This window comes from Cotesia glomerata, linkage group LG7 (assembly GCF_020080835.1).
Source record: "Cotesia glomerata isolate CgM1 linkage group LG7, MPM_Cglom_v2.3, whole genome shotgun sequence".
NCBI classification, from domain to species: Eukaryota; Metazoa; Arthropoda; class Insecta; order Hymenoptera; family Braconidae; genus Cotesia; species Cotesia glomerata.
The window spans coordinates 1,031,599-1,044,118 of record NC_058164.1 but is presented as its reverse complement, the minus strand read 5'-3'; the positions used below and the strand labels follow the sequence as shown (position 1 = coordinate 1,044,118).

At 29.1% G+C, this 12,520-nt stretch overlaps 1 protein-coding gene and 1 long non-coding RNA gene across 5 annotated transcripts in view; one reads left to right on the top strand and one right to left on the bottom strand.

Annotated features, from left to right (window-relative positions):
• The window catches only part of LOC123269082, a 44,675-nt gene that overhangs the window by 4,598 nt on the left and 27,557 nt on the right, over window positions 1-12,520 (bottom strand). The gene's annotated exons all lie outside the window — the stretch shown is intronic.
• Window positions 1-12,520, top strand: part of LOC123269071 (chondroitin sulfate proteoglycan 4) — a 41,327-nt gene that overhangs the window by 4,686 nt on the left and 24,121 nt on the right. For all 4 annotated transcript variants that reach the window (XM_044734574.1, XM_044734573.1, XM_044734572.1 and 1 more), the window contains 3 exons: window positions 628-791; window positions 6,556-6,787; window positions 11,810-12,026. In XM_044734574.1, coding sequence (XP_044590509.1) covers window positions 628-791; window positions 6,556-6,787; window positions 11,810-12,026 — 613 coding nt within the window. The remainder of the gene's footprint in view (window positions 1-627; window positions 792-6,555; window positions 6,788-11,809; window positions 12,027-12,520) is intronic.

Here is a 12,520-nt window from a genome sequence, read left to right as displayed (position 1 = left end):
CAGTACTAACACATTATACATACACACTTGGGCTTGGGTTTTTTTTACTACATACAATAAGAATATACATGATACAGCTTTCAATCTCAATTAATTATTCTCTCATGTTTATTTTTACACTTTTAAATGCAAAACCGCACGGAAAATCAACATGACGTATTACACATTCATCCATTATATTCATTATGCCGAGTGGAGCTTTTTATTTTTATTTTTATGCCGTTATTTTTCAACTCGGAAAGTTTTTATCATATGTCATGGTTGATGTTCAGCATTAAGTTCACTTGAATGAACAAAATTGGTATTGAATTACTCGCATAATATTAATCGGCAATAATGCACACTCGTAAAATAAATATTTTTGTTTTTTATCGAGTAATTGAATCCACGAGGGCTTTTTTTATTTTATACACACAAATGTATCCGTGCAGTCCATTATTTTACAATCGTACACTACAAAAACAGGAAAAAGAAAAAAAAAAGATTAAAAGAACCGAGTGATAATAGCATTTTTGATACATGAATTCTACACGGCAGATTAACTGTTAATCCTTGAAAAAAAAAAAGAAAAGAAAAATCTATTTCCCACATTTACTTCAATATTACGTTTTTTTCATTTGATTTCAGTATCATTTTATGGTTCGAGTTACATCCACTTTCCGGTACAAGAAGCCAAAGGCAGTACCAACATAAGTTTTCGTTTCCGAACACATCTATCCGATGCAATCCTATTATTGGCAGCTGGAAAAACGGACTACTGTTTGATCAAGCTCGAAGCTGCAAGACTCAAGGTTTGTGTGTGTAGCATAGTGCTTTTTTTTCCTATCTTTTCGACGTTCCATTGTCTACTATACTACTCAACTAGACCAGTATAAGTCAAAGTAGAGGTACTATATCCGCTACTACAGCTGGTTCGAGTGCCGCAGGGATTCGGCCTCTATTTTAGACGAAGCTTCCCACATCAGTGGTCTTTTTATTACGATAAAAAAACCCAAAGAAAATAAAAAAAAATATATAAAATAAAATAAAATAAAATAAAATAAAATAAAACAAAGCAAAGAGTTCGGTTAAAACGAGGTGCCATCCAGATAGTAGTTTTTAATGTTTCGGTTTGCTCTCTAGTCAAGATAATGCTGGAGTTTGATAATGATTCAACTGCTTAGCATTACAGTTGTATTTTATTTCCGGACTCCGGGCTTATAACATCATATATTATTAAAGTTCCATGCTGGAATATACTACTTTTAATTTAGTAACCTCTTATTTACTTTACGAATTATTTTAGACAAATATTTAGTAATTACAAACATCGTTACAGATATATAGATTCCCGGGAAAATCGCACGATAAGCAAGTTAGCTAAAACGTAAATTCAAGAGGTCGGGAATTAGCCGTTGGTCCAAAGTAATCGATATTTGGTCGACGTTGAAACTCGCCACTGGTGCATAGCTCTCTAGCTTCTCTCTTCTATTCATCCTACATATACATATATGTATGTATATCCGTATAGCATACAGATCGTACATCTATACACCTACCCACGTACACCCACACTCATAAAATCCAATACCAGTGGGTTTACTATGGCAGAATAAAATGAAAAGAATTAAAAACAAGTAGAATAGGAAACACCGAGAATGAACGAATACAAAGGCGCTAAATAAATGGCCATAAACTAACTCCGTAGGTAATTGATGGAATCCAATTGGATCAACGATAACTAAAAATGTTTGTCTAAATAGACATTCGTTTCGAATTTTTCATCCTCTTTATTTATACTAGCCTCTAGATAAATATATAAACTGTTTTAAAAAAATCAGCTATTTTTCTTCCTTTCACGATGATGAAAAAAATATTGTAAATATTATAGCTCAATATTAATATCACGAATTTTAATTTTATATTTTATTAACATAAAAAAACTATTTTTCTAAATTTTTTAGCTCATTAATAGATTGTCATTCTGGTCAGTCGATCAATATTTTTGTAGGGGGTTGAATGTTCTACAAAAAAAGTCTCATATGGTTTCTCGATAAATTCACTTCTTCAATAATTATCTAAGTTTCAAGTTGAATTCACAAGAACTTTCAAGGTTTTTTTTTTTTTTTTTTTTTTTTTTTTAAACTTATTAGACTAATTACGAATTTTAGCTCAAAATTGTCTTTTCTGAAGTTTGTTTGAAATTTTAAGATTATTTCAATAGTCTGATAACGATAGTTTGGTCCGAAAAATCTTATTTTATTGATACATAATTTCTTTAAATCTGTTGAGTTCTTCAAACCTCAAAGTAAGCTTTTCTCATCTTCCCAAAAAATATCTTATAAATAAAAGAATAGTAACTTTTTAGAACCAGCTCAGTATATTTTTTGGAGCTTTCTTTACTTATTTTGTAGCATCCATTCAGTGGTTTGATATTTTTCACAAGCGGGGCACGTCGGGTTACCATGGTGTTAGAGAGATCCTTTAAGCCCAAGGAAAGTCGATATCAAAGGATATTCAGAAGCAAGCTAGGGGATGAAACCGGCAAATTTCTCGGTACGTGATAATTAACTCTTAACGATCTGACTTGGCACGAGGTCAAGCCGGCGCGGTTCTAAAACGAATATCACGTTGCAAATTGACGTAATCCCTCGACGAAGATCTTCCCCGCTACTCGGATAATTAATCAAGCTAGCTCCTACTCGAACCCGAGATCTCGCGTAATGACACGGCTGCTGAATCTTTGCCAACTTTAAGGAACATTTGCCCTCTATCCTCCAACCTCCACCCTCCTCTGTGTGTGCGTTCATATTATATATAACTATTATATACGTACACATTAAAGCTACCCTTTTGGATTTTCTTATAACCGACAATGTATGCTTTAACATCTTCGCCATAAATTTTCGTGATTGTGTAAAACTGTGAGGATATGTCTGCGTACTTGTGTTTGTATATCTTTCTACACACCCACTCAATCCGATCCTCGAGTGTATAGATAGAGAGATATATTTATGTATATAACTATCCTCCAGTGTATTTACTCGATTTCAGAGAGAACTAGTGATCTAAGTACTAAAAAACCGGCATTTCCAGTTGGCCGGCCAGGTCATCGCATTTCGATGGTATATGCCAGATCAAATCGATTCCGAGCGATTTCCTTTGCCGCCACATTGGTGGTGTATCCCGTAAAAACGCATTCAATGAACCAGTCTGTTCATCTATTACTGGACAATATATACCTCCTGGAAGTTTTATCAAATGTACTTTATATAACTTTATCAATGATCATGATGATAATGATAATCACCATAAAGTTGTTATTACCGTTTGTGAGAGAAATTCATACCGGTTTGTTGGAAGCTTGAGGCGTTAGAGTCGTAACAGTAACAGATATCCCATTTATTACGAATTTGATATATAATACCTATTTTATTTTTACCCGGGTTCTTTTCATGTTTGTCGTTATGAAATGACAAATAACATTTTTAATAATAAAACTTCTAGGACCCTGTTTTATTTTAATTTACATTTTACGATTAAATTTGCCCAGTTGCTCAACTCGATCTGTCACTATAAAATGTTTGGAAGGAATAAAAAAATAAGTCTAGTATAAATAAAGAAACTGTGTCGCAATTTAGTTTCAGTTTTTATGTTTGTGCATATTTGCGAATCTATTTTTCTCATGTAATTAAATGATAAATAAATGTGTACGCTTAAGATACCGGTTAAAAAAGTTTTTATAGCGGTGTTAACTTTTGAAAAAGAAAATTATAACTTCATTAAAAATATTTTCACTATCTTTTGAAATGAAGACTGTTAAAAGAAGTAGATATAACTGTCTTTAATTAAAATCTTTAAGTTTGTTCTGCAGCAGATTTCACCATTTTCAGGTTGGAAAAATTTGTCAAAGATTATCATTATCACGATTTAACAAGACTCGAAACTAATTAGATCTGAAAATAATTTTTCTCTTCATTTCCGTTAGAGAAGACCAAAACTTCTTGATAAATTATTCGGTTAACTCGTCCGAAAGATACCGTGATTCAAAAATTACATTTTTTTCTTAAACTTGAATCGTCAAAGAGCAAATTGATCATCATTATCGACTACGGTAAACTTAACTTCCAAGTGGCGATGTCGATGCCCGGAAAGAGTTCAAACGTTCGATGTTCTATCAGCTAATTTATTACAAAATTATTTTTTTTCCTGTCAAATCCTCTTATAAATCTTTCTATACACCGAAACTTTTGAATGAAAACCCTCGCGTAGCCTCGTAGATTGTCAACTGCTGTTCGAGCTCAAGGGACTATAATCAATAGAGTTTTTCCCGATTTTCTCCCTGAAGTTTAATAATAACTAACTCGAGGGCTAAATTAAACGTATATTATGTAAAAGTAATTCATAAGTTAATCACGGAATAATTTAATTAATAATTTAATCTCTATATGTATGTCAAATAACGTGACAGAGTATTTATTGTGTTGTTAAGAGAAAGAATAAATTTTCGATTTATTTTCGGATGTGATGTGTTAGTTTGTCGAGAGTACGCCAACGGATTTATCAGTAAGACTAATGTTGATGTACTCTCCCTTGAGTACCTTTCCTACTAGCACCATCGGGACCCGGGATTTCATTGCTAGTCCGGTACTTAACCAGAGACGGGTAAAATTGAACGACCCTTTATGCCAATTACTCTGAAATTTACAACGAATTACGGTTTTAAAGTCGTAAACAAAAATTATAGTTCTCTTAAAATGATCCTCTTAAAAAGTTATTAAAAATTCTAATACATATATATTTATAAACAAAAAATATAGCCGTGAGTTTTACTTTTCAAATGAGCCTTTAAAGAACTTTCGTTTCTATTCGTACAGGTCATGAATATTTTAAGTTTAAAAAATTATTCTGAGAAGAGAGTGACTTATTAACTCTACATGAATTTTTAATGGCTACAAGTTTATTTATGAATTTTTTTGCTTTTGATTTAACCGTGAAATTGAAAACATTTTAAGCCAATTATTTTGAATCATTGATGGGCTCTATCAGAACTCATTATCTACGTAGCAGATTATAGCTAAACATCGAGATTTTATTTAAAAATTCAATTCAAATCCAAAATAAATTTTTAATTTCTTTAATGGAACTATTACAAAAAAATTAATTAATTTAATTATATTTTTGATTTTGATTTTAAAGTAAATTAATTTTTTTATTGTATTATTAAAAAAAAATGAATGGAAAAGGAATCGAAAGCACTTATTTATAGTATTGTTTTTCAATAAATGAATTTTTTCATTCACTTCCATAAAAAAAAAAAAAAAATGAGAAAAATCCATTTTACATGATAGACTACCAAATAAATGTGTGACTAGTTTATGTTTATTTAATAACAACTTTAAGGAGGTCCAATCGTTGCGTATGAGTAAAATGAAGTATATAAAAACCTTAAAATAACTTATGACATAAAAAATAAATATTTAAAATGAAATTCTTAGAAAATATTTACCATAAATATAAAACTTGGTAAAAAATTGAACATAAAACTTGATTTGACTATTTCTTGTTAGCTAATAAAATTTTCAATTTCCTTGACATTTTTTCTAAATACGTATAATGTAATTTAAGATAATATTTTTTTTCTCGCTCGATAAAAATAAAGATTACTATCTAAGAGCTTTATAAAATTCAAGCAATTTCAGTATTACAAGAACTAAAACAACATTTTAAATCTAACCGAAAAATATTGTCGGTGACTGCTTTCCATGTCATGAATATTTCCGGTTGCATTTAGTCGCATAGTACCAGTCATTATTCCTCATTGTTTAGTATCATGATTATTAAGTAAAACCCATGAATAAATAACAATTAATACATGATATTGATTATTAAATGGGTCAACAGAGAATTAATTTGTGATGGTTAAACCGCAATTTGTGAATTTGTTCACGTGAATTAACCACAACATGGACACAGAGAGCAAATATTTAGCGGAAATTACCTCCGTTATGTATACCTCTCACCCCGATACTCACACAGGCGCGGGCAGAAATCCAGGATCCGTATACTTATATTCTGTTGCTTCTCCTCGAGCTAAAGTAACATTTGTATTAACCTTTATTCCTGGTGGGAAAAGGATTTGGCAACGTTAACGTTGGCGTTTGTGTAAAGCGTAGAAGGAGCCTGAGTGCTCGGATGCTCGGGAGCCCGGTTGCCTCCTGCTGAAGTTTCTCCACCGTTTATGTTAAATCTGCATAACTATTCGAGCGAGTTTCCGAGTAGAGGTCGGGATTTAAGCTCGGAAAATAAGGTCGTCTCTCAAGACACCGCACTTTTCAGCTTCCCAGGCCCCAAAGTAGACGCCCCTCAAGGTCTCGAAACATTTTGATATACGCGCGAGACCACCAGCCGTAATAGTTCTGTATCCGAAGCCATGGAGCTACCAGAAGGGAGCACCTATCCCCAGGAAACTCGACATTATAAATGCAGATTTTATGCTCTTTAAAAGTGCCAACAATTTATTAAGCTTTATCTTTACTCACAGTTACATTTACTTTTATTATGTTTTGTCCTTAGGTACATATTAATTTGGGGGCTGGTGAGAGCGAAATTGCCAGTCCGCGTGGATTAACACTGAACGACCTCAGTTGGCACGAAATCCATTTAGTGCGCCAGGAGGCCAATATGACCTTACAAATAGATGGTATTCATATCACGAGAACATTATTGCCTGGAAAATTTTTTGTTTTAAATATAGTCTACGGTGTTTTTATTGGAGGACAAGGAGAATTTCACGAGCTGTTTCTCGGTAAGCGTATAACTTTATAACTCTTACTTTATATTTTATACTTTTTGTAATAAACACTTGAGAGTCACCAAGATTAATCTTATGAATTGTAGTCTATCCTTTATTTTATTCTTACAAAATTTCTTTCACGGTTTTTAATCGCGTAAATACTACTTTAGTATTCTCTAAAGCACATCTATTCAAGTATATTCATATATATTTTATAATATGTATGCCGAGGGTTTTTTAAATTCCCGCTTATACTACCGGTATATATTTACTATATATATGTATACAGTCCTTCGGTCTTTTTTTATTTTAATACTTTACTTTTTCGTGTTAGTTTTCGTTTTCGTTTTAATTTATGAATGTATATGGGAATGAAGGCCACATAGTTTAAGCTTTAACCAACAATGGAAGAAGTAATCTTCGTAGATAAGACCAAAGGAAAAATAATAAAAAGAAAGAGAAAAACGACAAAGTAATGATAAAAATAAAACGATATATAAAGAATAAGGTGTTTCTCGCTTTCGTCGTCTAATTCTCGTTCAAACAACCCAGGTCACCAAATTGAATACGATCAGCGCAAACAGCGACTTTCCTGGAACAATATTCCCGGGGCTAACCAGCGAAATTCAATTTACATATTCATGACAATTCATTTGTTCCTCTCGAGCTATAGTTATATAGATAAAATTCATCCGAGAAACTATACAAGATTATATCCGAGTTTCTTTTCCAAAAATTTACCTTACAACAAAAAACACACTAGAGTCAATAATGCAAGCTCTGTATAGTACATAGGACCAGATTAAAAAACTCTACGCTTCTTTACCCATTTTTCCATACATTTTTTTAATCAAATTTTTTTTTACTCTTTTCAAAGTATATTTCATCTCCGCATTAATTTTCATGTACGTAAGAAATAAATTACTTTATTTTATTCCATGCGAGAAACGTCATTTTATTTCTTATTGTATTTCAACCTTCAATTTTAATGACGGGAACATTTTTTGCGGATTTTATTTTAAATTAATTGACGTTTATTTAAAAAATAACTCATTTAAATTTCATGTGATAGATAAGTATTAAGTATAAAACTCGTAAGGTAAAAAACCCAATACCGGAACGAGACCCAATACCGGAACGATTTGACAATTATTATTTTATATTTTATCTCGTACTCAATCAAATTAAACAAACTTTTCTTTATTAGAAACCTCAATCTTTTTTTTTTACATAATAAAATATGAATGAAACTTTAAATTATATTGGAAATATGGAAAAAAAATGTTAATGATGTCAATAGTCTTAGATTTCTGATTTATCAAGGTCTCTTAATGGTTTTGCTAAGAAATCACTCGATGATCTTAAGCTCATTAAGCTCATAGAAACCTAATGGAAATACTTTTCACTAAAATTTTTTTTTATGTATTAATACAAATACTAAGAATTCGATGCAATTAATTGATAATACAAAATAGACCATATCGTTATTTAAAATTTACTGTTCGTCTATTGGTACACCCGAAATGAGCTAATACCCAGTATCGGAACAATCAGCCATATTGATATTATTTATTAACATTTACGATATATACTGTGTTGATTGTTTACATCAAGCACAACAACAAAAGTTTTTGCCCGCATGAAAAAGCTATATATCCTTCATCATATACAAAAAATTATATTTTATATATATAAAAATATATGTGATTATATAAGGACCCATATGCAAAATTTTGCCGTTTCATATATACAATAATGATATATGTAGTATTATGTATTGATGTTATACTCATAACATATATTTCAATTATATTTTCAGCTATATATGATTAAATATATCGTGCATATTATAATCAACACTATATTATAAATAGTATAAGAACAATGTATTTTTCAGTATAATTTAAAATATACTTTAAATTATATGTTCAATATAATTTTTATATTGGCATTGGTACCAAAATTACAATAGAATGCTAAGGCCAAATAATTCTCTGAAAAAAAGTTATAAAAAAAAAGAAAATATTTCGTGATGCGTTACTAATTTACTGAAATTCAGATTTGCTTCGACCGTAAACTCGATTGATCAAGTTGCTCTTGGAACTTAAGATATACGACAAACTATTAATTTTTTTTTTTTTTTTTTTTATTAATCTTTCCGTTTTGACCTATTTCGACATATCATAAATATCTGGCATTATGTATGGTATTTTATAATAAAATAATATATACTGCCATATAATTGAAATTTTATAAATGAAAGTATACAGTAATAATCTATCTCAACATATATTTTACGAAAAATATATTTATCTATTATATAGTTTTCTATATAAGTAATTTTTATATAATAATAGTATATTTTATAACATATACTAAGTAATATACGGCACTAATATATTTGAACTTATATTGAATTAAATATATCTTCATTATATTAAAAAAACATTTATTATTTCATATATATAATTTTGCCGCTATATATGATCACATATTCCCCATATAACTTTCCATATATGTTCAGCCATATATAGTTTTTTTATGCGGGTGTGAAATAACATTTAATACAGAAAGTAATTTTATTATAAAAATTGTTTCAAATATTCGTAAATTTTAACTTGAAGAATAAAAGCAAATTTCTGTTTTGAAATTTTCTTTTTTACATAAGTGTCGTCAAGTATAACCTCGAATCGTTTATTTTTTTTTTTTTGGATTTTTAGTAAAAGTTTATTTGATTTTTTAATATTAAATAATTATTGTTAGTTTCACTATGCATACATGTCATTTGAGTTCTGAATTAACTGCTTAATTTTTTATAGGTAGTAGTAGGATGCCGAAAGTTAAATTCGAAGATAACATTTTATAAATTAGTTTTATAAATTCAGAAAAATTCACATAAAGTATTATGATTTGTTAATTAATTATTTAATTAATCCAGCTTACGAAAAGCGGACTCTTTAGATTAAAAAAATTTGTTTTATTTATCGTTCCGGTATTGAGTCAACCATATTCCGGTATTGGGACTAGGCATTTAAGGTGTTCCGATATTGGGTCTTTTAGACTTTTTCAAAAAACATGTTTTTTTTTAATATTAAATTCGACAAAATTGATAAATTTAATTATTTTCGTGTTACTACATGTTTATTCTGTATGATTGGATGAATTATTATTACTAATGAACCATTTGAATATTTTCTAAGTAATAAAAACCAGTCATGTACCCTTCGTCGTTCCGGTATTGGGTCTTTTACCTTATCACATTTAACAACATTAATTAAAATCTGGTTGAAATATTTTTTTTTTATCTATTTTTAACTAAAAAATATGAAATGTAAATAACTTTAGAAAAATGAATAACTCGATTTGTATATTTAAAATTTTTCCTTGTTTCGAGTAATGATAAACCACTGTTGGATGTTTTATCAGACGACTTGCATACTTTAAAGCGCAAGCCCACCCTCCTATGCATGTACTTTCTAATTTGCATAAATAAATATTTAAGAAACTTTTGGATGAAACATGCTATCTTTTCCGTGATGCATACTATATATACAACCAACTATCTGCGTCTACGTGAATCAACCGCTTAAATTTTTCCATACTCTGCTCACGCTTTGTTGTAACATAAATTGTTTGCATTGCATCGCTATCTAATTTTTTATCGCTATTTTTTGTACTGGCTTCAATTCATTAGATAATGGAGACATTTTATTTATTCGAATGGAAATCTGATAAAAAACTGAACGCTGCGGGATAAATCTGGAATTTCTCGCTGTTTCAAAATTCAAAGTCTATAAAAAAAATTAAAATTACAATTGGAGTAATTTTATCAGTACATTGATGATAGAATAATTATGTTGATCTAAGAAAGTTATTTCTAAGACACCTGGTTGTCTTACTTCAAGAATTTCTTGTCTTGAATCGCTTCATCTTGGCTTTTAAGGGACCAATCGATTGATAACTATTGTCACTTGATTCAAGAGTATATTATCTTCCATCTATACAATCAAATTTTTTATCAAAGAACAATTTTCTTCAACAAAGAACGTAACGATTCCGTTTTCTTTTAAGACCTTTTTACGTTCTATCCAAGAGCTTTAATTCATTGATTCGAGAGTTAATTTTATGAATTGAGAGAATTTAATATCTTGAAGCTTTTCGCCATGAAAAAAATATGTGTTGGAAAAAAAAATATATATATTGAAAGCAAATTAATAATTCATAAAGCTATATAGAGTATGTATGAAAAAATTATTTTCAACAACTATTCTTTGTCTGATTTTCGTATGTATTTTATTAGTTCTAACTACATTCGAAATTGATTTGAAATATATCTTAAAATACATAAAAAATACATGTATGAAAATATGAAGAATTTAAGATTTAAAATATATTGATAAAATTATACACTGAAAAAAATTAACTTAATTAAAGAGAAAAATTTTTGAAGTAAAAAAATAATTTTGAAGAGTATTTTTTTTAGTGTATATACCTAGTTTGAAATAAATTTTTTTTTACACTTTACATATTTTTACACATGTATTTCTTATATATTATCTGATATATTTTTAATATAAATTCTTTTTATGGGGGTTGCAGAAAATATTTTTCTTGAATCAAGTAATATTTTTTTTGGTAAATAAAGTTAAAAAAACATCGGAATGAATAACATTCAATTTTTTTTAAGCTTAAATAATATTTTCATCTATTTTTATTCCGGAATAACTCAAAGCTTATAAACTGTGAAATAAACATTTCACAATGTTACACTAATGTCATATCGGAAAAAAGTTATTTGAAAGATTTTATAAATAAATGAATACCTTTTTCTACTTCCGACTTGCCACAAACTTTTTTCACTCTAATATATCTTCATATTTTTATTATATGCATAGAATAATGTAATACTTTTAGTGATAAACCCCTTTTTATGTTATACCTCGGAAGCTCGTATTATAATACGTGATGTTTATTATTATATATATTTTTATTTCAACTGTAAATAAATATAAATATGTACATAAATATATACAGGTCATACGGAATATATGCGCGGATGTATGGCGGATATTATTTACAATGGAGCAAACGTAATAGAATATACAAAGTCACGACAAGGAAAATCTGAAGCTAGTGCAGTAACGTGGGGCTGCTCAAAGGTATTTGACGCAACAAAAAAAACAGAAATAAGCTTCCTCGAAGAAGGTGCATTCCTATCGATTTCACGGCCGATATCCCGCACAGGCTCTAGGTAAATATTTTTATTACATAAGATCTATTTAGATTTCATACTCCAGAGGTTAAAGTGCGTTATTATTGTTTGTATTTTAATTATTGAAGACGAGCAAATTTTAATAGAAATAGTTGCGATTGAAATTGAATTTTTTATCTCGAGGTAAAAAACTTCAAAAACTGGGATTGAGAAAAAACTAATTAATTTTTTAAAAAACACATTCGACTCTGAAGGATTATTTGAGTGATTAAATGAATAAATTTTTTTCTGAAAAGTAAATGTTTAATTTAATATCGAAAATCATTTAATACTTTTTTGTAAAAATTTAATTTTCTACAACGAAAAAATTTTTGTCAACTTCATCCTATTACTCATTCATTAGACAGAATTTAAATTTAAAGGCAAACTTTGAAAAATTTTCAATTATAAGAGCTTAAAAAATCTCTTTAGCAATTTTAATTAATAATTTTCCCTAGGCGGAAAACTTTTTCATCAATATTTTTGTTGGTATA